Source organism: Emys orbicularis, chromosome 11 (assembly GCF_028017835.1).
Source record: "Emys orbicularis isolate rEmyOrb1 chromosome 11, rEmyOrb1.hap1, whole genome shotgun sequence".
NCBI classification, from domain to species: Eukaryota; Metazoa; Chordata; order Testudines; family Emydidae; genus Emys; species Emys orbicularis.
Window position 1 is genome coordinate 74317311 of NC_088693.1, and position 27033 is coordinate 74344343.

Here is a 27033-nt window from a genome sequence, read left to right on the forward strand (position 1 = left end):
TTACAACAATTTTTACTTTACTGTCAATTTCAAATTAGTCTGGAAAAATTAATTTAAGATTTAGCCCAAGTAGTAAGTACAAATACTTGCAAATTTTGTGAGGTCTTACTGGTATTGTTTGGGAAGGTTAAAGTCTGTGCTCCATCTAAATCTGCTAATCAGGCCTCCAGTATCAGCAGCTATACCCCTCGGATAGCCGTATTTATGTGGTAAGAGGCACAAATGTAATGCTGATTATTGGAAATCTAGCATATCACAAGGAGAATATGCTCCAGAGAGATACTCTGACACTTTTGCTTTTAAATCCCTCTTCTGATCCACATGGGCAATGCTGTTCAACCACTGCATTAATGGGACGGTTAATGCAGGGACATTATGAAAATCCTTTGTCAATGACCAGCCCTTCCTCTGAGCTCCACTGCCCTCACAAGTCACCGTGATACACAGAAGACTCATGCCAAAAGTAATGGCATGGGCAGAGGTTAGAACACCACTGGTCACAAGATGTGTTCAGGATCCAATCACTGGCTCAGTGATTTTATACTCCTAAGTGGTCTGAAGGCTAAGTAGTTAACCGGGAACTCAAGGACAAGAGTAATATACTGAGAATATGCCTTTATAACCTGGGAGGAAAAGAAGTTAGTATTTGCTCCCTAGTATTCAGGGTCTCACGGGGATATAAATTGGACCAATCTCTACTTACTGGACTTCTCATATTACTCACTGGCCATTGTAGAAAAATGCATCTCCCACTCAAAAGAAAGGATATACAACTCATACATGTATTGTAAGATATTAGCAGTTTGTTATTCCCCCTTCTCCCCCTATAAATCATCAAGTCCGACAGACTGGACACTACATTAAAAAAACCCTTCAGCATTCCTATTCTCGGGAGTAATTATAATTCACCCATTACCCCAGAATCCTCCAAAGGGTACTGCTACCCTAATTAGAACAACATTGCTAGGATTGTTTTTTAAATATATACCCAGGCTTTGTTCATGTCTGCATATCAATATAAACCATTTAGCACATTCTCTGAACGAATGTACCTCTGTGTTAAGTGAACAGTAAATGCTTGAATTCCCAATGCACTGGGAGCTACTACACCTCTACCCCGAGATAACGCTGTCCTCGGGAGCCAAAAAATCTTACCGCGTTCTAGGTGAAACCGCGTTATATCGAACTTGCTTTGATCCGCTGGAGTGCGCAGCCCCACCCCCCCGGAGCACTGCTTTACCGCGTTCTATCCGAATTCGTGTTATATCGGGGTAGAGGTGTATCTCCCTTGGAGAGTGCCCTGAATCTTTCTCCAACCTTTCATATTCCCATTATTTGCTTCTAAAATAGTTGTCATTATTCTGAATCAAAGTTTTGTTTAATAACAGCCACCATTTACTGACCATTTGAGATGCATGACAGCAACAGAGAAAGATCTATATTTGTCAAGGTCCTTATAACTTGTGTAATTTTGACAGTATGACTTACTTGGAAATATCAGTCTCTTCTTTTTTCCTGGTAACCTGAGGTCTGTAGGCTGTAAAGAGATGTCCCACCAACTTTGGCTAATGCTAGCTAACCCCCTCAGCCACAAAGGAATGTCCTAGGACAGAGAATTTTGGCTGGCAAATTGTATACTTTAATGTATGACTTCCATCATATGAATGGAGCGTGAATAAGTGACACCATCAAAAGATAGTCATTTGGAACTTTAATATTTATGAAAAACTCCCAAACAAAGCTCTATGGAACTACTGCATTTGTCCCTCTCAGAGTAGCTGCTTTCTTTGATTCAGTAAAATTGTTTAAATATATATTCCAGATCATTTCCACATAGAAATTCTCCTCTGAAAGAATGTCATTAGTTGTGACTTAAAGGATGATCCAAATGACCAGTTCCAGAGCAACATAGTTTGTGTAGCAATAAACAACAGACACTATAGATGTGGCCAAAAGTGACAGGATATTAGAAAATGCTACAGCCAAAAGTTTCAACAGTCATCTGTAAAACAGGACAGACCTTTTCAATGTGTTTTGCCTTAGGGTTAACTGACATCCTGTCCATCTTCTTCTGTAGCCACTTTCCCCATAAACAGCACCATATGCTTCATTAGGTCCGCCTAATGCCTGAGTCCCCTGGCTTTTGTCACAAGTCTCGAAGTTATCTTTATGATCTAAAAAGTCAGTCATGCTATGGAAGTGCCCACTTGAGAACAAAACTACTCACTTAATCTGGACCAAGAGCATACAAAACACAATTTTACTTTCTCTGATCACAAGCAAGGTGATAAGCAATAACCAGCAGGCATCCATCTTCCTGAAGATTGCCTGCCAGATATTATCCGAATGCTTCCTGTTCGTTTTTGTTCAGACTAGCTTTACTTTCATTTTAGAAAATGTATTATGGATACCAGGACATCACCACTTGCTGGTGACAGAACAGATTTTCTTTAATAAAGAATATGCAAGAATTTAAAGGCATTTGCCCAGTGCTCAGACTTCTGGAGATAAATAGCAAGAGGAATATTACAAATTCTGAGAAGAGAGAAGCATACAAAAAATCTAGTCTAGAAGTCTAATCTCAAACAAGCATGGTTAGCAAACTGAGGTCTAAGTGACAGTATACATTAAAAGTGTTACGATAGCTTTGTTCATTTAGAAGTCTTTCTTAAATGTAGTATTCAAAGTATTCAGCTTGAAACACTGCAGGCATCAGAATTGAGAGCAGGGAGCCTGTCTCTCCTGCACTTTCAACATCCCCTCCGCTGGTGCCCAGTCAGAAAAGAACAGGAAGGTGCCTGACTTGAATGCAGAGGGGACAGGAGCCAGACCAGATACAGGGAAAGGAGTCGATTGGGACAAGAAGCCTGGTAAAACTCAAACTAAAGGTGGGAGGGGAGAGAGAAAATGACTGGGAGCCAGGAGTGGAAACAGATCTGGAGTGTGGGGAGAGAAAACGGTGACTGGCTGGGCAAAGAGATTGGGACGATGAGCCAGGTGTGTGGTGGTATAGATTGAGGGTGGATGAAGAGCCCAGAGAGGGAGACTGGGAATTGGAACCAGTGTGGGTGAAAGGAGAACAGAACAGATGAGGAGCCAGAGACTAAGGCTGCACAAGGAGACTGGGACTAAGACAAGAAGCATAAGGAGTGGAGACTGGGACGGGATAGTCAAGGAGGTGAAGAGCCAGGGATGGGGAAAAAGAACTGGTACAGAAACAAGTTGGAAGGGAGGAGGAGAGCAGGCAAAAGGGTCTATGACCACAAGAGTACACTGCCCTCCACAGCCTAGAATGGCACCCAAGATTACTGAGTCTCACCATTCCTCCATGGTCAACAAATATCTGTGAAACCCACTGGCAAAATATGTATTGCAACCCCCTGCAGTGTCTGATCCACATAGAGGAGGAACTAAGGGAGTCCTCTGTCAAGTGGCAGAGGTCTGTGTGGAGGACCTAAATCAGGGGTTCTCAAACTGGGGGGTCATGACCCCTCAGGGGGTCACAAGGTTATTACATGGGGGGTCGCGAGCTGTCAGCCTCCAACCCAAACCCCGCTTTGCATCCAGCATTTATAATGGTGTTAAATATATTTAAAAAGTGTTTTTAATTTATTAGGGGTGGGGGGTCACACTCAGAAGCTTGCTATGTGAAAGGGGTCACCAATACAAAAGTTTGAGAACTACTGACCTAAATGTTCCAACCATGCGTTTGGTGGGTGTCAATATGATGCCATATGATGGATTTTTTTCTTCAGTTTGCTTTGTGTGTGTCATTTTCCAGGTGTCTAATAAACCACCACACACTATATTAAAAGAACATAACAAAGGCTGCAAAGTCTAAACATTCAAAAGTTAGGAACTGCCAGAATTAAGGCTGCCTATGCATATGCATTACGATATATAGGCTTTCTGTACATGATCACACACTGCTTTCCCACAGAACCCCTGCCTCTTTCAGTGCACAGATGGATGGGGCTTAATTAATGAGCCCCTATTCAATATTTTGTTTTCCCCTCTTTGTGTGGCCCCAGACCTTATTCACTTCACATTATTCAAACACTGCTCCGATACAGAATACTTATCTTCTTCATGGGCTTTTCTGTGGCACTCATCACCATAGTATCTAAATGCTTCAAAATGTTCATTTATCCTCACAACACCCCTGTGAGGTGATGGTTCCCCATTTTACAGATGGGTAGCTGAGATAGAGAGAGACTAAGATCAAAAATATCCACTAACTTTGGGTGCCCAATATGAGACTACTAAAACCTAATTTTTCAGAGCATAAATATATACGTACATTATGTAGCAATTTTTGTATTCAGACACCATTCCCATTGGCCTCAATTGCAGCTGAATGCCCAACATTTCCACAAATCACACCCCAAGTGTCTCAGATTGGATACCCAGAAAATGAGAAACACAAAGTTAGTAATCACCTGTGAACATTTTGGTTTAAGTGACTTGCCCAACATCACATAGGAACTCTCTGGCAGAGGTAGGGATAGAATCCAATTCTCCAGGGCAGCATTCAACCACCTTTACTACGAGATGGTTCTTTCTCTTCTTGCCACCCCCTGCCTCACTCACTACACACCTTCCAACTTCTGCAACAAATGAGGTAGGATTCCTACAGACAGCAGTCTCCTTCACTGCACAACCTGGAGCAGTCTATCCTGTGTACTAAATGTGGAAGGGGTCACATGGAAAAATTAGTAGGTAATTAAAGCTTATAACAATGCACGCACAAAAGGGAGCCAAAGTAAGGCTGCACTGGCCCCTTAATTCTGGCATTTCCTAACTTTTGACTGCTTGAACGTAGCTATGTGTGTGTAATATTGATATAAAAAGATATATGAGTAGAAGGCCTGGAAACAGTTTCTCCTACACAGACAAGTCAACAGCAGTAATGCATGCCAACATTACGTTTCTATTGTCATAATTAGGGGTTTAAAATTGGCAGCAATGCAACTTACTCTACATGTCAAATAAAATTATATTTTATCATATTATGTCTTACATCATGCTATATCAAAAAATAATTATGGATGAAGTATGAGCAGCACAGCCACAAGTATCTTGACAAGCGAAGACTGTTGTGAATCAAACTAAACACTTACCACTCCCTCTACATAAGGGTTGTTTCAAAATGCATATGACACCATGAAGTTCAATTTTTAAAAGCTAGTGTTGAATGTTGAAAATTCAAATAAAGAAACAAGGCAATAAAATGAATTAAATATTGCTATTAAAAACCCCGTATGCATACACACACATCTGATTTTTGGCCTGATTTTCATTCTTACTTCACCTGTTTTACAGCTGTGAGGCTTCAATGGAGTAACAGCAGTTTAAATCAGGAGCAACTCCATGGAAGTTAATGGAGCTACATTAGTGTACTGCTAGTGCGATATGAGGATCAGTCCCAGTCGAGTAAGATGCTTTTCTCGTTTATTTCATTTTTGGAATTTCTTCCAAAACACTGTGAGAGAGTATCTTAATTCTTTCATTCTAGGGATTCATTAGGAACATTTTCATTCCACTCTCTTCCCCCACAATCCAGTGAGGTGACCATTTCTCATGCATGGGTCTATAGTGCATGTTTTAATCAACTGTAGACAACGCAATGTCTTCTATTATGCACGTGAGTGAAGGAGAAGCATGTCATCTAAAGTGAAGGTAATAAACCAAAATGATCTAGAATAATTCCAGAAAGCCCTTAGGACAGGAAGTGGAACTTTACTGCACTAGTACATTGTTGTCCTGTGGCACCTGATAGACTAACAGAAGTATTGGAGCATAAGCTTTCGTGGGTGAATACCCACTTGTCCGACGAAGTGGGTATTCACCCACAAAAGCTTATGCTCCAATACTTCTGTTAGTCTAAAAGTTAGCACCTTTGCCACAGGACTCTTCATCGCTTTTTACAGATCCAGACTAACACAGCTACTCCTCTGATACAAGTACATTGTTGTGGTGCCCAAGAGCACTGCTCTAGTTTGGGATCAGGCTCAGAATTTCCACTAGAAACCCCATTAGCAGGAAGTTTAACTTGGCCATAACAATTAGCTTCAAATTTAAAACTAGTGCATAAGCTCTCAGCCCAAGTGCCAATATTTTAAAATGTCTGGTTTGATTTTAGTCAAAGAATGACTATAAAAATTTGTCATCTAATGGAGAAGTAGAAGCCATGATGATGTGAGTAGTCCACAGACTCCTACAGAGATTCCTGCTAGATTTGGCATCTTACCTACTATTTTAAAAATTTTTCTAGTCTCTACTGCTTTACAAAAATATTTTAGTCTCATCCCTAAAATACTTAGCCACCTGGACCAGTAACTCCCAAAACTGCCTGCAGTCATCAGGAGGCAACAGATGCAGACACAGTGATATCAATAGAAGCTACAGAGGCTCTGCAGTTTCTGTTCAGTTATGACCACTTGGTTGATATCACAACCTATTTCCTCTTCATCCAATTCTAGCACATCATCATGGATGGTGGATAGACTGCAAAAGAGCAACGGGTGCCACTGAAGGTGGCAATGGAAAGAAAAGTAACTGCACATTGGCCCTTTTAAGAAAGGCTGAATGTCAACTAAACTGGATTCCAAGCAGGTTCGACTCCAAACATCAGCTTAGTTGAAGGTTTCCCCATTGCCACTATGTCACAGGAGAATCTGTTGGCTGCAAGAAGGCACCTCAGTCCTCAGCACCAATGACACCCCAACAGCGACAGACTCATTAAAAAGCCAGCTTCCTGGATGCTGGAGCATCCCCAAAACTAGGCCCAGAGTGGTATATCTGCTTTAGCATCCCACAACTTTATATTAATCTAAAACAATTTTTTTTTTAAATCACAGCAATCCTCAGGTAACAGACTCCCATAGGTGCTAGAACTAGGGGTGCTGCCGCACCCCCTGGCTTAAAGTGGTTTCCATTATATACAGAGTTTACACTTTGGTTCAATGGCTCTCAGCTCCCAACTATAAAAATTGTTCCAGCTCCACTGCAAACTCCCAGAGCTCAGTATGAGTTAATATATTCTAAAACTTTAAATAGCCAGCTTGATTGTGCTTTTGTATTGCTTTGCAATACTTACCTCTTTATCTGGCTCAGTCTTGGTGTCTTTAGAAGATCTCTCTGTTTTCTTAGCTAAAGTATCCTCAGATCCTGTGGACTGAAGAGAAACAGCTGCTATATATCCAACCACTGAGATACTTAATATCAATATATGACCTACATTAAGCCACTTAAAGGAAAAACCTTGATGATAAAAATCAATGTACAGTAATGCTGAGTGTAATAATGAGGCAAGTTTCTTATCGGTCTTCTTTTAACTGATATCCCCTAGCAATTACTGGTGTAAGGGTCACCCTTAGGACAAAGGGAGTTCTCTGATGGTGGAGTTTTGGTGGAGTGCAGTGCCTGTATAAAAACTCAGATGGCACCACACACCCAAGTATGCTTCCACTGATAACAAACAAGTAAACCTTTTAAGATGTCACCTTTTCTGAGCAATCCCAGAGGGAAAAGAATCCTCCAGATTGGGGGGATATGTATCTGTAAATTATCTTCTCACACACAAAAATTAACCTGTCCTCACACTCCAGATGTCCCCTAATCTGGAGTCACTACTGGCAAATGGCAAGCACCGGAAGAGAAACAGAAGCTAGGAAAGATTTAGAGAAAGTTAGCAGGACCCAGCATCCAGAAAGCCTCAGCTTGAGTGATGAAGTGAAAAACAATGAGGAGATGGAACTTAAGACAGTTACGAGTTCTAGACAAGAGAAGACCACATACAGGGAGCAATGACTGGGAATATGTCCCTTGTCTGAGAGAGAACTAACAAGTGTGTGATCCATTACAGATTCATAGATTCCAAGGCCAAATAGGACCACTGTGATCACCTGAGTTCTTATAGAAGGCAGGCCAGAGGATTTCCCCAAATTAATTCCTAGAGCAGATTTTTTAGAAAAAAAACTAATCTTGATATAAAAGTTGCCAGTGAGGGAGAATCCACCACGACCCTTGGTAAATTGTTCCAATGATTAGTTACCCTCACTGTTAAATATGTACCCCTTATTTCCGGTCTGAATTTGTCTAGCTTCAACTTCCACTCACTGGATCATATTATACCTTTTTCTGCTAGAACCCATTCTTCATGGGTTACCTAGGGAGGTGGTGTAATCTCCTTCCTCAGAGGTTTTTAAGGTCAGGCTTGACAAAGCCCTGGCTGGGATGATTTAGTTGGGAATTGGTCCTGCTTTGAGCAGGGGGTTGGACTAGATGACCTCCTGAGGTCCCTTCCAACCCTGATATTCTATGATTCTTAAACCCTGGGTCAAGCACTATAGCTTTAGAAATCTCACATTGTACCTTCTTTGCGTTTTGTGAAATCTGCAGTGAAAGTGTTCTTAAAATGAACAACGTGCTGAGTCATCATCTGAGACTGCTATAACATGAAATATATGGCAGAATGTAAGTAAAACAGAGCAGGGACATTGAACTCCTTGGGGGAGAATTGTAGCACAAATTTAATTAACGCATTTTTTTAGCGAGCGTCATCAGCATAGAAGCATGTCCTCTGAAATGGTGGCTGAAGCATGAAGGGGCATACGAATGTTTAGCATATCTGGCACATAAATACCTTGCAATGCCAGCTACAAAAGTGCCATGCAAATACCTGTTCTCACTTTCTGGTGACATTATAAACAAGAAGCGTGCAGCATGATTTCCTGCAAATGTAAGCAAACTTGTTTGTCTGAGCGATTGGCTGAGCAAGGAGGAGGACTGAGTGGACTTGTAGGCTCTGAAGTTTTACATTGTTTTGTTTTTGCCTGCAGTTATGTAACAAAAAAAATTCTACATTTGTAAGTTGCACTTTCACAACAAAGAGATTGCACACTACAGTACTTGTATGAGGTGAACTGAAAAATACTATTTTTGTTTATAATTTTACAGTGCAAATATTTAGAATCAAAATAATATACACTTTGATTTCAATTACAACACAGAATACAATATATATATGAAAATATAGAAAAACATCCAAAATATTTAATAAATTTCAATTGGCATGCTATTGTTTAACAGTGTGATTAAAACTGCCATTAATTTTTTTAACTGCCATTAATTTTTTGAGTTAATCGCATGAATTAACTGCGATTAATCGACAGTCCTACTTTTAATCATTCTTGTGGCCCTTCTCTGAACCTTCTTACATTTATCAACATCCTTCTTGAATTGTGGACATCACACTGGACACAGTATTCCAGCAGCAGCTGCACTATTGCCAATATAGCAGTAAAATAACCTTTCTACCCCGGATTGAGATTCCTCTATTCATGCAGCCAAGGATTGCACTAGCCCTTTTGGCCACAGCATCAGACTGGAAGCTCATGTTCATGTTCAGACTGGAAGCTCATCGTCAACTACCATCCCCAAATCTTTTTCAGAGTCACTGCATCCCAGGATAGAGTCCCTCATCTTGTTAGTATGGCCTGCATTCTTTGTTCCTAGATGTATACATTCACATTTAGCCATATAAAAATGCCATATTGTTTGATCTGGATTGCTTGGTAACCTGGGTGCAAACAATCTGTATCAGTGACCCATCCTCATGATGATTTACCTCTCCCCAATTTTTGTCTCATTTGCAAACTTTATCAGTAATAAAATAGCACAGCGGTGATAACCAATTCCTCTGGGATCCCACTAGAAACACACATATTGGATGATGATTCCCCATTTTGAGACCTATCAGTCAGCTTTTAAGCAATTTAATGTGTACCATGTTGACTATTTCATTCTAGTTTTTAAATCAAAATGTCATGCGGTACAAGTCAGATGACTTACAGAAGTCTATTATTGGGGGGAGGGATAGCTCAGTGGTTTGAGCATTGGCCTACTAAACCCAGGGTTGTGAGTTCAATCCTTGAGGGGGCCACTTAGGGATCTGGGGCAAAATCAGTACTTGGTCCTGCTAGTGAAGGCAGGGGGCTGGACTTGATGACCTTTCAAGGTCCCTTCCAGTTCTAGGAGATGGGATATCTCCATTAATTTATTTATTTTAATTTACATCAACACTATTACTTTCATCAACCAAACTTGTAGTAGGATCAAAAAGATCTATCAAGTTAGCTTGACAGGATCTGGTTTCCATAAACCCATGTTGATTGGCATCTAGTAATGGATCAATACTATTGTTAGGATTCTTTTTGTTCCTAATATACTTTTAAAAACTCCTTATTGTCCTTAACTCTGCCGACCATAGATTTCTCCTTGTGTCCCTTCACACCCCATATAAATTTTCCACAATTCCTGTATTTATATTCATTGGTATATAGGTAATTATAGGGAATTTATTCTTTTCATGTCCTTTGGTTCCTTACGTCCTGCTGGACATAATACCCCCGTAGGAGGGAAATGGCTTGATGCTGGTGGACTTCTTTTCAGCACTCCCAGCAAGAACAAAGCTGGAACCAAGCAATCAAGTCTAAAGACAGACAACCACAAGAAAGAAAGGCCAAATGGGCCAAGCTTCTATACTAACTGCCCTACTGCCATTCAGAAAAGCAATGCCAATTTGATGATCAGGAAGTACAATACAGAACCTAACGGCTCAAATTAAGGTATCATGGAGGAGGTGGGATTTCCACAAAGACCTGATGTTATCAAGGCTTTCTAGCACATAGTAGTATTCAGCTATTTTACCACTAGGGGATTTAAGTGCTAATGGTCCCATATATCAGTGTTTCTCAAACAAGGGGTCTCTACCCATAAGTGGGTCGTGGGAAGGTTGTAGATGGGTCACAGAGCCCTAGGCCAATGTACATTTCTCCCCGCTCCAAGCACTGCAACCTGACACATGGTGTAACCATTGGACGACAGAGCCAGCCCCATGAGCCAGGAGCCACCTCTGCAGGCTGAGTGCAGGACAGGCTCATTATCCATCCCCCACCTCCTCTAGGGCATCCCTCCATACCTGGCCGGGATCAGGGCTGCAGTGCTGGGATGGAAGGTGCATATATGTAATGGTGGGTGGCAAAAGACAAAATGCAGTTGGTGGATCATGTCAGTAAAAAGTTTGAGAACCACTGCCATGTGTTATTCCTCCTGGAGAAACTTAAAAACTTCAAAGGGAACATTTCCTCTAATGGCACTCCAAGAGGGTGTTGGTGTGTCATTGGAGATTTAAAATTATTACACCATCTACTCCACTCTCTTCATAAATTTTGTTTTTTCACAGAAGACATCAGGATATCTACCACTGGCAATTACATGGACTGATTTATTGGTGAGAAGAGAGTCAGCTCAAGAGAGTCAGGCCTGTAAAGACAGTCACCATTGTCAGATCCAGCAAAGAAGCAACCTGGAGTAGATTTTTGTCCCCGACACAGTAGTAGCAGTTGAAAGATTTCTTGACTGAGGACCAGAAGTAAACAATCTAGAATGGGCAATAGCTTTCCAGAGAAAAATTATGTTATAAATCAGAGGCGGCAGCTATTGGTTTGTGTTTTGCGGTTTAATAATGAGAGCCCTTCCCCCTCAGCAATCATTTTACACAAAAGAGAAAGTAGTCCCCTCCTTCTGCATATCTGAACTGTTGCAGGACTGTTTCTTTACTGAGACTCTGCTGCTACTGTCTACAAGGACTCCAATATATCACAAAAATATTTTCAACAGCTGCCATTTGTAGGGAGGATGCTGGTTATGTGGTCGCTTCCAGGACTCAGATGCCCAAGATCCTCTTAGCTAGAATACACAATGCTTCAAATGAGATGCAAGGGGTTCCACTACCTTCAAGGTTTTGATATGCTCCAAGATGCTCTTTGCTGGATGCCATTTACAAAAGCTGTGAAAAGGCTAGTACAAAGGACACAGTCTTTTTAAGCATCAATAAACAGAATCCAGGATCCACGCTACAGCCCCTGGAGCTGCCTCTGCAAAGCAGCGTTCAGCTGGAGGTATGCAGAGTGTGTATGTGTGCATGCAATCACAATCCATGTTAAGTGCTACAAAAAAAGAAGGGAGAGGGGAAAGGGATTTTGAAGACAGGAAAGAGTCTCCATTACTTTTAATTTAATGAAGCAAGCAGGTTTTTGCTTAGTAAAAACAAAGACACTTAAGAATCGTTAAATTAACCACAGACAACCAAGAATGCCAGATGAAGATATGTGCAAACGTGATATAAAGACACAGACTTAATCAATACCAAAGGGCTGAGAGCACACATTAGTAAGGGGCCTTTTTTCCATAAGAGTGTTTGTTTTACCTTTTTATCCGTTCCTCGTTCTTTCAAGCGTTCCCCATCTTTGCCTCGTTCTCTTCGTCTGTCCCTCTCTCTCTCTTTTCCCCTATCTCTGTCTTTCTCACGGTCTTTGTCCCTGCCCTTCTCTTTGTCCCTTTCTTTCAATTTTTCCTTTTCTTTTCCTCCTTCATTTTTTCTTTCCTTCTCCCGTCCTTTATCATGTTCCAGATCTTTTTCTTGTTCCACATCTCCTTTTTCTTTGTCTCTACTTTTTTCTGTTTCTCTTCCTTGTTTGGAGGTTCTGTTCTTGCTTTTCTCTCTTTCATGCTTTTCACCTTCTCTAAAATTGTCTGCTTCAAGGTCTTTGTGCCTGTCCTCATTATCTTTATGCTTGTCTCTCTCCTTTTCTTTTTGTTTCTTCTCTTCTTCTTTCAACTCTTCTCTAGGTTTTCTGTCCCGGCTTGTACTTCTATCTTTTATTTCATTGTCCCCTCTACCCTAAAAATAGAGTAGAAAGTAATATTAAACTATAGCACAAGCCAGTTCCATTACACAGTATTTATCACCCCAAAATATTTCTAATTGTAGTCCATTTTCCCCCCAGAAATGCAGCAAAGCCCACCTCTTTATCCTTATGGCTTTTTTGTTCTTCTGCCCTGGATTCTCTGTTTTCTTTATCTTGAGATTTAGAAGTAGATGGAGGCTTTCCTTTGATATCAGCTTTCTCCCCAGCAAGCACCTTCTTCACAGCATCATCACTGGACAACTGTAGAGAAGATTAAATACACTGAAAATTAGCCTGTGTTACTTTATTAAATGCAATCTGCATTTCTAATTCTGCAGTTCCCAGGATGATTTTTATGGAATCGTATGTGTTTTATGCTACTCCTTTCATTCAAAGACAATACACCGATTTAAGTCAACTGCTTTCTTGTGCCTCTTTTTTAATAATTTGACTGTATCCACCAAAGCTATCCATATATTCTGTGATTTTTTCTATTAATATTACATGTTTCCAATGCTAATTAGTCTCATTACTAGGTCTTTTACCTTTTATCTGTAATAATAACGTGGATTATTTTGAAAGTATCTACCATATTATGACTGCTACATGGGTTAAACATTCCTAACCCTACAATGCCAGATTTAGATATACTCTGATGTGGCTCCATTTTAACCAACAGACTGTTTCATTTTAAAGATAACATTTTTTAAAAAAATGTTAGGAAACCTATACTGAGGAGGACTTCAAACCGAATTTAGTGACCATGTTAAAAGAAGCCCTCAAGTGTCCCATTAAATTTGATTCAGCTTTGAAAACTACTAAGCAAACAATTTTTACCAGTCCATTTGGGTGGCTGCTGAAGTCAGGTCTCAGTTTCTGCACAACGATGACCATGAGTTCTGTTATACCAAGATCTGAGTATATATACTGAGGTGACCATACCCTTTCTGCTCAACCTTGTTCTTCCGGAAAGAGAACTGGATTTTTAAGATCACTGGAACTGCTTTTGCCCCTCATGATAACTCAGTACAGAGGAGTCAGGCACCCGGGCCACTCTGATTCCCTCTTGGTATACAATTGGAGAAGGATGAATTTTTGTGGGTTTTCACATTGAGTCACTAGCATCTGAACAACATTAGTGACATTGGCCTCATTTATAGAAACAATAAACAGCATGAGATTAGCACTAAAAGTCTTAATTTAAACAGTCCTGAGACCAGAGGATCCTTTGCACACAACAGACCAAGTTTGATATTTTCACAATCATAAAAATCAATAGGATAATTATCTCAACCCCATTAGTCTCAGTTGACTGAGACTACTTTCAGGATATTGGATCTTGTCAAAAATTCCCAAGGAAATTCGGGGTCAAGAACATTATCTAAGCAATCCAAAGCCTGTTTCCTAGATTCTCCCTCCCTTATTTCAAACAAGAAAGAAGCTAACGCAATTGATTTATTGAAAAGCTATGGGAAGGGCTCACATGCAATATGAACTTCAAAAACTACTGGATTACCAAAAAGTCAGTTTGAATCATCCTCATGTACAAACCTTAAACACTACAGTGTTTTATAAATAATGTCCTTAAATACTTCACTATCATTACTCCAAGTGTTTTGGACCATTAATATAGTATTTTCTTTTATGAAAGGGAAGACCTCTGCAGGAGAATAGAACCTGTCCATCTGTTCTTGTTCAGATCACTGATCAGGCTGAGGCTATGATCAAGGAGGGCATCAGTGGATAAAGAGCTCAAGAAGATTAGACTTTTATTTCAAAAGCTCTACAGTGACTATAAGCAAAAAATAGGAATACAACAGGCTATATTAAAGGCAACAGTTGTTTTAAAACCCATCAGTTTCCAAGGTTACTAAGATATGGGATCTAATGTCTCCATTGCCGCTTTTTTGCATACTTGGAGGAAAGAGTGGCTTCTTTACAGTAAGAACCTCCATTTGTGATTTTAAAAGGTGGAAAGATTTTGAAAAATAGGTGCCTAAAGATATGCTCATCAACTCATTTAGGTGCATAAATGGCCCAATGGTACACTGAAAATCTGGAAATTCCTACTTAGAAAATGCTTGTGGATTCTGTTGTAATTAAACCAAAGAGTATTCCATGTTCACCTAATATGGTGATGATATAGCCAAAGTTTATAGGCCAGATCCTCAATTTATGTAAACAGCTCAACTGATTTCCATGGAGTTACAATGCTTTACATCAGTTAAGGATCAGGCCACATGTACTTTTAGTTATGTTATACTGCAGTTAACACAACAATACAATTCATATATTGAGTAAATACAAATAGTGGATGAGTTTTCATACAGTTTGTCATATCCATGAATCAGTTTAAACTAAATGGAAGGATAAACAAGGGTCCTTGATTTCAAAAGGACAAACTAAAAAAAAATTAAGGAATTTAGTTACAGAAGAGGACTACACTGACTAATGTTAGGATATAGATATTCAGGCCTGTCTGTAAAGGCCTATACTTTAAGAATTTACGTGTATTCTTATCACTTAGCTAGTTATAGAGGTATAAAAGAAAGAAAGAATCAAAAGCTCTTTCTGTATGTGTAAGGGCCTTCTCTTCTGTAACAGTCTGAGGCCTGGTTCTTAGGCTAAGGCCTTCGGCTAAGCAGCAGAGGCAGCCATAAACTGGGAAGTGTACGGTCACATCCTCACATTCCAAACTAGTCACATGGAAATAAGGTGCTAGTGGGCTGTTAGGAATACAATTCTGTCCTGATATTCCTATCACCTCCAGAGAAAGGAAAGAGCATAGAACATGTAAAAGGAAATTTAGTTTGATAGTTTTCTGTCTGGTAAGAACTCACTTATCAATAGACACAGCTGGAAAACCCTTATGTCTGTTTCAGAGTAGCAGCCGTGTTAGTCTGTATCCGCAAAAATAACAGGAGTACTTGTGGCACCTTAGAGACTAACAAATTTATTAGAGCATAAGCTTTCGTGGGCTACAACCCACTTCTTCGGATGCATATGCATCCGAAGAAGTGGGTTGTAGCCCACGAAAGCTTATGCTCTAATAAATTTGTTAGTCTCTAAGGTGCCACAAGTACTCCTTATGTCTGTATAGATGTAGTTGTGAAATCCTCACTTCTGTATTGTTTTGTATGTTTATTTGCATGGTCTCTGTCTGGTTCTGTAATTGTTTCTGTCTGCTGTATAATTAATTTTGTTGGGTGTAAACCAATTAAGGTGGTGGAATATAATTAGTTAAATAACCATGTTACAGTATGTTAGGATTGGTTAGTTAAATTTCAGTAAAATGATTGGTTAAGGTATAGCTAAGCAGAACTCAAGTTTTACTATATAGTCTGCAGTCAATCAGGAAGTAAGCGGGGGGAATGGGAACAGGGAATGGGGGTGGGGAAATTGGAATCATGTTTTGATAAGGGGGGAATGGGAACAGGGATGGCTCTGTGGTGTCAGAGCTGGGAAGGGGGACACTGAAGAAGGAAACTGGAATCATGCTTCCTGGAAGTTCACCCCAATAAACATCGAATTGTTTGCACCTTTGGACTTTGGGTATTGTTGCTCTCTGTTCATGCGAGAAGGACCAGGGAAGTGAGAGGGTGAAGGAATAAGCCCCCTAACAACTAACCCAAGAATCTGAATGTAGAAGAGGCTTGGAACCACTTTAACTCAAAGTTGCAGGAACTATCTGGGGCTGCCTCCTGAGCAAGGGGGGGGGGGGGGAATCATAGGAAGGGTTGCAGACAGGGCTGTCAATTCATCACAGTTAACTCACGCGATTAACTCAAAAAAATGTATCGTGATTAATCGCACTTGTATTAAATATTTTTGGATGTTTTTCTACATTTTCAATATTGATTTCAATGACAACACAGAATACAAAGTGCACAGTGCTCACTTTATATTATTGTTTTTTATTACAAATATATGCACTGTAAAAATGAAAGAAATAGTATTTTTCAATTCACCTCATACAAGTACTGAAGTGCAATCTCTTTATCGTGAAAGTGTAACTTACAAATGCAGATTTTTTTTTGGTTACATAACTGTACTCAAAAATAAAACAGTGTAAAACCTTAGAGCCTACAAGGCCACTTAGTCCTACTTCTTATTCTGCCAATCGCTAAGACAAACAAGTTTGTTTACATTGATGGGAGATAATGCTGCCTGCTTCTTATTTATAATGTCACCTGAAAGCCAGCACTGCAAGGTATTTACATGCCAGATATGCTAAACAAACATTCATATGCCCCTTCCATCCTTCGGCCACCATTCCAGAGGACATGCTTCCATGCTGATCATGCTCGTTAAAAAAATAATGCGTCAATTAAATTTGTGACTGTACTCCTTGGGGGGAGAATTGTATGTCTCCTGCTCTGTTTTACCCACATTCTGCATATATTTCATGTTATAGCAGTCTCCGATGATGACCTAGCACATGTTCGTTTTAAGAACACCTTCACAGCAGATTTGAGAAAACGCAAAGAAGGTACCAATGTGAGATTTCTAAAAATAACTACAGCACATAACCCAAAGTTTAAGAATCTGAAGTGCTGTCCAAAATCTGAGAGGGACGAGGTGTGGAGCATGCTTTTAGAAATCTTAAAAGAGCAACACTCTGATGCAGAAACTACAGAACCCAAAACACCAAAAAAGAAAATCAACCTTCTGCTGGTGGCATCTGACTCTCATGATGAAAATGAAAATGTGTCAGTCTGCACTGCTTTGGATCATTATCAAGCAGAACCCATCATCAGCATGGAAGTATGTCCTCTGGAATTGTGGTCGAAGCATGAAGGGACATATGAATCTTTAGTGTATCTGGCACGTAAATATCTTGCAACGCCCGCTACAACAGTGGCATGCGAACGCCTGTTCTTACTTTCAGGTGACATTGTAAACAAGAAGCAAGCAGCATTACCTCCTGCAAATTGTAACCAACCTTGTTTTTCTGAGCGATTGGCTGACCAAGAAGTAGGACTGAGTGGACTTGTAGGCTCTAAAGTTCTACATAGCATTCAAAAATAAAAGGTTTTTTGGAACATAATTCTTCATTTGTAAATTCAACTTTCATGGTAAAGAGATTGCACTACAGTACTTGTATGAGGTGAATTGAAAAATACAATTTTTTTTTTTTACTTTTTCCAGTGCAAATATTTGTAATAAAAAATAAATATAAAGTGAGCACTGTACACGTTGTATTCCATGTTGTAATTGAAATTAATATATTTGAAAATGTAGTAAGCATCCAAAAATATTTAAAATAAATGGTATTCTATTGTTTAATCACACGATTAATTGCGATTAATTTTTTTAATCACTTGACAGCCCTAGTTGCAGACCAAACTGAGGGCCAAGCATCTCAAACCGGTTATTAAGAGAAAGCAGACCGCCTGCCTATAAGGAATAGAAGGGATGGATCAGCAAGGAAAAATACCTCTTGGAAGTCAAAGTGTAGGGGGAAAAGTAAAAATTGCCAAAAGCCAAGCAGAGTTGGAACTTGCAAGGGAAATTAAAACCAATAGTAAAAGGTTCTTTAGCTATATAAAGAAAAAGAAAACAAGGAAAGAAGAAGTGCGACTGCTAACCACTGAGGATGGGGTGGAGATGACAGCTAATCTAGGAATGGCCCAACACCTAAATGAATACGTTGCCTCAGTTTTTGGTAAGAGCAATGAGGAGCTTGGGGACAGTGGCAGGATCAGTAATGGAAACAAGGATATGGAAATAGAAATCACCATATACGAGGTAGAAGTCAAATTCAAACATCTTAACGGGACCAAATCCAGGGGGCCTGGATAATCTCCATCCAAGATTATTAAAGGAACTGGCACCTGAAATTTCAAGCCCAATAGCAAGGATTTTTAATGAATCCATAAACTCGGGGGTCGGATGCTATGACTGAACAATTTCTAGTATAGTACCTATATTTAAGAAAGGGGGAAAAGCCAATCCAGGAAACTACAAACCATTAGTTTGACCTCAATTGTATGCAAGATCTTAGAACAAATTTTGAAAGAGAAAGTAGTTAAGGGCATACAGGTAAGTGGTAATTGGGATAAAATACAACATGGTTTTACAAAAGGTTGACCATGCCAGACCAACCTGATCTCTTTCTTTGAGAAGATAAGCGATTCTCTAGACAAAGGAAATGGAGTAGATCTAATCTACCTGAATTTCAGTAAGGCATTGATACAGTCCCACATGAGAAATTAGTTAAATTAGAGAAGATGGGGATTAATACAGGAATCGAACTGGTTAAAAGGAGACTATAACCAGTCATCCTGAAAGATGAACTGTCAGACTGGAGGGAGGTTACTAGTAGAGTTCCTCAGGGATCAGTCTTGGGACCAAGCTTATTTAACATTTTTATTAATGACCTTGGCACAAGTAGGCGTGTGCTAATAAAATCTGCAGATGACACAAAGTTGGGAGGTATTGCCAATAGAGAGGAGGACTGGAATATCAGACAAGAAGATCTGGAGGACCTTGAAAACTGGATTAATAGAAATGGGATGAAATTTAATAGTACAAAATGAAAGGTCATAGACTTAGGGACTAATAACAAGAATTTTTGCTATAAGCTGAGGATTTATCAGTTGGAAGCAACAGAAGAGGAGAATGACTAATACACCTCGGTCTATTACAGGATAACTATGAGCTGCCAATATGATGCAGCTGTGAAAAAGGCTAATGCACTTGGTGGGGTATTTCCAGTAGAGATAGAGAAGTGTTATTGCCATTACACAAGGCATTGGTGAGACCTCTTTTGGAATACTGTGTGCAATTCTGGTCTCCCATGTTTAAGAAAGATGAATTCAAACTGGAACAGGTGCAGAGAAGGGCTACTAGGATGATCCGAGGAATGGAAAACCTACCTTACGAGAGGAGACTTAAGGACCTTGGATTTGTTTACCCTAACCAAACGAAGGCTGAGGGGAGATATGATTGCTCTCTATAAATACATCAGAGAGATAAAAACCAGGGAGGGAGAGGAGTTATTTAAGTCAAAGGACAATGCTGAGATAAGAACAAATAGATATAAACTGGCCACCAACAAGTTTAGGCTTGAAATTATACGAAGGTTTCTAACCATCAGAGGAGTGAAGTTCTGGAACAGCCTTCCTAGGGAAATAGTGGGGGGCAAAAAACAATTTGTTTCAAGACGGAGCTTGATAAGTTTATGGAGGGGAATGGTATGATGAGATTGCCTACAATGGCACGTGGCCCATCCACGACTGCTAATAGCATTTATCTCCTACAGCCATAGACGGAACACTAGATAAAGAGGGCTCTGAGTTACTACAGATAATTCTTTCCAGGAGTCTGGTTGGTGGGTCTCACCAACATGCTCAGGGTCTCTAACCGATCGCCATATTTGGGGTTGGGAATGAATTTTCTCCCAGGGCAGATTGGCAGAGACCTGGGTTTTTTTCGCCTTCCTCTGCAGCATGGGTCACTGGCTGGTTTGAACTAGGGTAAATGGTGGATTCTCTGTATTTTTAAGTCTTTAAACCATGATTTGAGGATATCAGTAACACAGCCAGAAGTTAAGGGTCTTTTACAGAAGTGAGTGGGTGAGGTTCCCTGGCCTGTGCTGTGCAGGAGGTCAGACTAGATCGGGGTGGCCAAACTTCCTGAACTTCCAACCCACATACGACAATCTTCAGAAGTTCGAGAGCTGGGGAGTGCCTGCTGGGGCTCAGGGCTTCAGCCCCATGGGAGGCACCTGCTGGGGCTTGGGGCTTCCGCCCTGCAGGGAAGGGGGTCTTGGGGTCTCAGCCCTGCGGGAGGCACCTATCCCACTCCTGCTGAAGCCCTGAGCCATGGCACGTACACCCTATGGGGCTGAAGCCCTGGCAGGCGCCTCCCACAGGGCTGAAGCCCTGAGACCTCCCCACCCCACCCCACCCCACTGGGCAGAAGCCAGAAGCAATGTGGGAGGGGGACACATGGGGTCACATCCTTCCCCGCCAATTTTTACCAGGGGTTGCTGGTCCCGCTCAGCCACATGGTGCCGCCGGCCCCGCCCTACATGGTAGCTACTGGAGCCGGCGGCAAACTGGGAGCTGCGCCTTGGGTAGAAGCAGCGGCCAACAGCTGAGAGCTGCAGGGAGAGCCACTTCAAGGAGGGGAAGAGAGGGGGTGTGCCTGGGGGGTATGACTCAAGCTGTTGGGGGGGGGCAATCTTTAAATTGTGTGCCCCCACTCTCAGCAGGCACCAGTCATCTCTGGCAGAAGTCCTAGCCCCACCACCCCGCCACAGGGCAGAAGCCCTGAGCCGAGCCCCCCCCCCACACACACACACAGTCTGGTAGGCGAAGAATAGGGGGTTGTGAGGGGCTCCGGGAGCCTCACTTTAACTCTAAAAGAACTGTATGTGGCTCATGAGTCACAGTTTGACCACCCCTGGACTAGATGACCATGACGGTCCTTTCTGGTCGTGAAGTCTATGAATCACATATTGGTTATGTTTAACAAGAGACACCCACAGGACTGAAAAGGTTGGGAACCATTCATGTAAATCACTGACAGTATGATCATACCTTATTGAGACAGCATTTTCCAATTGCTTGGAGAAACTCATTGGTTCTTTCAGGTTCATGTCCAGCTACAATACGTGCCGGCTTCACTGACAATGGCTCCCCTGTTACCATTATGACAACATCAATAGCCTTCTGGAGAAAGCTGATTTTGGCATCTTTATCCTGGGGGGAGGGTGAGGGGGAATTAATGTTATACATTATTAAAAGTCTATTTAACCTCTGATTTATAGCATATTTACAGAAACTTTCCTACATGAAATTATCCATTATTATTACAAAGCATTTTTGTTTTAGAAATAAGCATTTGATAATGGATAGTTGTTGTAATCCAAAATTAAAATTAAAATATGACTTCCAAATTTTTTACATTGCAATCACTTTTTATGAGAGAGACCAGGTGGGTGAAGTAATAAATTTTATAGGACCAACTTCACTTGTTGGAAGGGAGAAGCTTTTGAGCTTCACAGAGCTCTTCCTCAGGTCTGGAGAGGGTAAACAGAGTGTCACGGCTAACAAAGTGGGGCAGATTGTTAAGCATAAAAGGTTCACACATATTGTAGGAGATTGCTTAAAATGAAGAGGGCAGTTTAGCCTGGACACTCTAGTTACCTTCTCCTTGACCTGAGGAAGCTCAAAAGCTTGTGCCTTCCACCAACAGAAGCTGGTCCAATAAAAGATACTACCTCACCCATTTTGTCTCTCTTATCCTGGGACCAACACAGCGACAGCAACACTGCAAATCATTGTTCATCTCACGTACGTTATAAGATGTGCGGACACTGAGTTCTATTTTCTTGAGCTACATATTAAACAGATTAATTAAAAAAACAGATAAGTATCTTTCAAACAATTTTGTTTTGTATCTGTACAGTGCCTGGCACAATGGAGTTTTGATCAGTGACTGGGCACTACCCACAATACAAACATCACCACAATACTTTAAAAAAAGCAGTCCTTGACAACATAGCTTTAGAAGAGTGTAGGTTTGTCATAGTAAATAGAATTTAGTGACACATGAATAAGTCACAGTACCTGGTGACAAGTTATAAAGAATTCCTACATGAAATAAGGAAATTTCATACCCACCTTAACATTATCAGATTTCATCTCAAAATCTGTGTAAAGCCCATTCATAAAACCAGTCACTCTAATTACCTTCAAAGCAAAGGAAACGCAGTAAATTACTAAAAAATACTGGAAAGCTTTTGAAAAAACCTTTTATGAGCTTCCTGCAATCATTTGGAGAGATACTATTTCATGCTGAATATTATTTTGGGGGCAGTTTTAAAGATCTTTCCTATTGCAATGATCACTTCTGTAATGTGTTTCAATAAGCCATTTAAAATCTTGTCAATTATTACATCTGAGCAGTACAGAAGATTCGTGCATCCCCCCTTTTTTTTTAAATAGAAAATTAAGGTTCATGCACCCACAAGGCTCTATGCTTTAACTACAGTCTTGATTTATTCTGCTAATGCCTAACTTGGTGGTGGTTGATTTCTTTATAGACATGCACAGACTATGAGTTCAGAGAATTTCAAATTTTCTAGTGAGTAATCCACTTTTCTTTCGAGGAAGGTAAAAAAGCATAAGCTCTGTGAACATCTTCCAGTTTGTAGGAGTGCTTACCTCCTTTTATTAAATTTGTCAGAAGATAATATAGTAGACGTTCATTAGTAGCAACATGTCGGTGCCTTTTGCTATGTTGCTCCTAAGCAGCTGTTGCTGTTACCGAGAGTGCCGACAATTCACAGTAAGGAAATGTTCCCAGGAGAAAGTTGCTCATAAGTAAGGCTACGTTTTAGTCACACTATTTTTAGTAAAAGTCATGGACAGGTCACAGGCAGTAAACAAAAATTCACGGCCAGTAATCTGTCCATGACTTCTACTATACACCCCTGACCAAATCTGGTGGGGAGGCGGCTCAGGGGGCGCCGGGGTGCTCGGAGCAGGGGAGGGTAGCCGAGGGGGCACCGTGGATGCTCGGTGCGGGGCAGCACATGGCCTGAGACCCCCTCTGGTGCTGGGGTTGGTGGGGCTGGCAGGCTCCCTATCCAGCTCCCCAGAAGCGGTGACATATCCCTCCCTCAGCTCCTAGCTCCATGTGCTGCCCACACCCCAAAACTGGCTCCGCAGCTCCCATTGGCTGGGAACTGTGGCCAATGGGAGCTGCGGGGGCAGTGCCTGCAGGCAGAGGCAAAGCGCGGAACTAGGACCTGAGGGAGGGACATGTCGCCACTTCTGGTGACTCTCCCAAGGTAGGTGCCACCCAGAGCCCTCACCCCCTCCCGAACCCCATCCCACACGCACGCACCCAAACTTCTGCTGCTGCTGGGAAGGGGATAGGGAGGGGCAAGGGGGCCCGAGACTGCCCCAGCCGCATGGGCCACTTAGGGTGACCAGATGTCCCGATTTTATAGGGACAGTCCTGCTTTTTGGGTCTTTTTCTTATATAGGATCCTATTACCCCCCACCCCCATCCCGATTTTTCACACTTGCTGTCTGGTCACCCTGGCCACTGCAGAAGCCACAGAATCCGTGACTTCCATGACAAACCCACAGCCTTACTCATAAGCAGGGGTTGCTCTTACAAGGTTTGCTGCAAACAAGCATCTCCTGTAGAACTAAAGATCAACTGGGATTCTAAAGACCAAAAATACTTTCTACTTTGGCATCATCTTTCATCCGCAGCTGTTAATAAGTTTGATGAATATGGGCAAAAACTCTTGCCCCCACACATGAGAAAAGGGAGGCAAAAGCATGGCACAGATACTTACTGCGGGGACGGAAGGGGTTTCTCCTTGCTGTAACAACTCCCCCCCAGCAGGTAGATCGCTACAATTCTTTTGTCAACCTAGTTGTGTCCACAGCAGGGGTTAGGTCGCCCTAACTACACTGCACAGGGTGTGAAATCGTTCGCAGCCCTGAGCGATGTAACCAGGTTGCCCTAAGTTTAGGTGTCTTAGACCAGGCCTAGGTGACTGGCTAATGGCCTCACTGCAGGCCAGTGGAAGTACCGGAACTAACCCCAGGCCTCCTACACGGAGCAGCCCCTGCTCTAGCCACCAGGTAAGGAGGCCTCCCCTCAGTTGTAGGGCTCGCCACTCTCCCCAGGCCGACGCTGCCCCCCAGGGGGGCGGGCTCTAGTTACACGCCCCTTGCTTGGCCTCAGCAGCCCGGAGCCAGACTCTCAAGACAGCAGCTTGCAGAACTGTGCCGGGGAGGGGGCAGCTCCGATCCGCCCCTATTCCCAGCGCCTGCCCCCGGCTTTGGGCCAGGAGGCTTCCCAGGCCCTCCCACCATGCCCGGGCGCCCGGGGCTGAGGATGCAGGTAGGGGAGACGGGGTGGGGGGCAGTGCACACTCGGGGGCGCTGCTCCCAGCCGGGCTCACGGGGATCTCCGCCCCGCGGCGCCTAGCAACGGGGTGACGCGGAGCCCGGTACCACCGCCGCCGCCTCCCGGGGGCTGAGCCCGGCACCGCCTCACCTCGCCGATCACGTCGTGCAGGTAGCGGAAGGGGGGCTTGTTGAGCAGCCGGTCGGTGAGGGGCGGTTTGCGGATCACCCGCCCCAGCGACTCCTGCGTGCGCCGCACCACGGCCCCGTTCATGGCCCCTCAGCACCGGCCGGGCCGGCTCGGGCTCCGACTCCTCCCGGTATGCCCCGCGCCGCCCTCGACTGCGCAGGCGCTGCTGCCGAGACAGCTGTTACTACCCACATCGCGGTCCTAGCAACAGGCCGGAACAGCCCTGTTTGGGCCCCGCCCCCACCGAATTCCCCCGCTTTTACAGCGGCCCCGCCCCTCCGTTCCGGGGGCCGGGCAGGGCCCGATCCGGGCTCCAAGGGGGGGCAGAGGGGCACCAATAGGGCAGGATGGTGCCAGTTAGGGTGCGGGATACAAATGGGGGGATGTGAAACTAGGGTTGCCAATATTCTAATCGCACAAAACCAAACACCTTAGCCCCACCCTTTCCTGAGGCCCCACCCCTGTTCACTACATTCCCCCTCCCTCAGTGGCTCGCTCTCCCCCACCCTCACTCACTTTCCCTGGGCTGGGGCATGGGCTTGGGGTGCAGGAAGGGGGTGAGGGCGCTAACTGGCAATGGGGGTGGGGTAAACATGAGGGGTTCAGGGTGCTGGAGGGGGCTCCAGGCTGGGGCAGGGGGTTGGGGTGCGGGAGGGGGTGAGGGTTCCAGCTGGGGGTGCAGGTTCTGGAGTGGGGCTGGGGATGAGGGGTTTGGGGTGCAGGAGGGGGCTCCAGGCTGGGGGGGTGGGGCCAAGGAATTCAGAGTGCAAGACCAGGCTGTGGGTTGAGGCAGGGGGTTGGGGTACAAGATGGGGTGAGGGCTCTGGAGTGGGGCCAGAGATGAGGGGTTCAGGGTGTGGGAGGGGCCTCTGGGCTAGGGCAGGGGTACAGGCTCTGGGCTAGCGGTGCAGGCTCTGGGATGGTGCTGGGGATGAGGGGCTTGGGGTGCAGGAGGGGCTCCGGGTTTGTGGGGGCTGGGGGTTGGGGCACGGACTTACCTTGGGCAACTCCCAGCCAGCGGCGGGCTACAGCAGGCTGCCTGCCTGTCCTGGCACCGTGCTGTGTGCATCTAGAAACAGCCAGCAGGTCCAGGTCCTAGGCAGGGGGGCTAGAGGGCTCCACGCGCCACTCTCGCCCGCAGGCACCGCTTCCTCCCCCAGCTCCCGTTGGCTGGTTCCTGGCCAATGGGAGTGCGGAGCCGGTGCTCGGGGCGGAGGCAGCACATGGAGCCCCATGCCCCCCCCTCCCCCGGCTTGGAACCGGACCTGCTGGCTGCTTCCGGGGTGCATCGCAGTGCCAGGACAGGTAGGGACTAGCCTGCCTTAGCACCACAGCACCGCCAACTGGACTTTTAACAGCCTGGATGGCAGTGCTGACCAGAGCAGCCAGGGTCCCTTTTCAACCAGGTGTTCCGGTCAAAAACCGGACACCTGGTCACCCTATGTGAAACCACAGTACAGTTTTCCTCACCCATAAGCCCCTAAGACCAGCAGAGCAGCCCCCTCCCACCCTTGATCTCACCACAGTGGTACAAACACTAAGGTGCCTGTGGGCCCAGCCCCTGCCTGCTGTGCCACCCCTATACAAGGGACTCCCCCAAGCCCTCTCTCCCTGAGGACCCAAGCTGGTCTGGCTCCCATTCCAGCAGGCCTCTCAGTCGTTCCCTGCAGTTCCCACTAGGCTGGTGACTTAATGAGAGGCTGGGAGCTCTGTGGTCTGTGTGGATCCTGCATGACAGAGACTGGTAAAGCCTTGGGATTTCCCATTCTGGGAAAGTCTGATCCCAGCACATATGGCTTCCCAGAGACTGACCCCAAACCCTGGCTCAGACCCCCAGAGATGGCAAAGAGACACAAAGCCCAGCAACTTCTGTTGCAGGAAGATCTAGACTCTTCAAAAGTCTTTGGAGCAATCCCTGAGCCCATTTGCACTCTCCCCATAGGAGCCAGAACAAAGCCCTAAGGGGAAAGAAAAGAGGAACCAAAATCCCAGCACTGTCATGAAGTCAGGTGTGAACATCCCACCATGCACCACACCATTCCCTCTGGCTGTGCAGGGGTTACACCTGCCCCGTTGCTACTCTCATCACAGCCTTTCCAACTCTACGATTCCCCCCTGCCAGTTCAAGGCACCCCCCACTGCAGCTGTCACATGTGTGTCCTAAAGGAAGACCTGGTCCTTTTTACTCACACTGCCGCTAATGTTT

At 43.6% G+C, this 27033-nt stretch overlaps 1 protein-coding gene across 1 annotated transcript in view; it reads right to left on the minus strand.

Moving 5' to 3' along the window:
- Positions 1 to 24911, minus strand: part of TRAF3IP1 (TRAF3 interacting protein 1) — a 119526-nt gene extending 94615 nt beyond the window's left edge. The window contains exons 1-7 of the mRNA XM_065413622.1: positions 24789 to 24911; positions 22388 to 22456; positions 21302 to 21463; positions 12873 to 13016; positions 12275 to 12748; positions 8137 to 8145; positions 7100 to 7177 (exon numbers count right to left, since the gene is read on the minus strand). Coding sequence (XP_065269694.1) covers positions 7100 to 7177; positions 8137 to 8145; positions 12275 to 12748; positions 12873 to 13016; positions 21302 to 21463; positions 22388 to 22456; positions 24789 to 24911 — 1059 coding nt within the window. The remainder of the gene's footprint in view (positions 1 to 7099; positions 7178 to 8136; positions 8146 to 12274; positions 12749 to 12872; positions 13017 to 21301; positions 21464 to 22387; positions 22457 to 24788) is intronic.
- Between the last annotated feature and the right edge of the window lie 2122 nt (positions 24912 to 27033).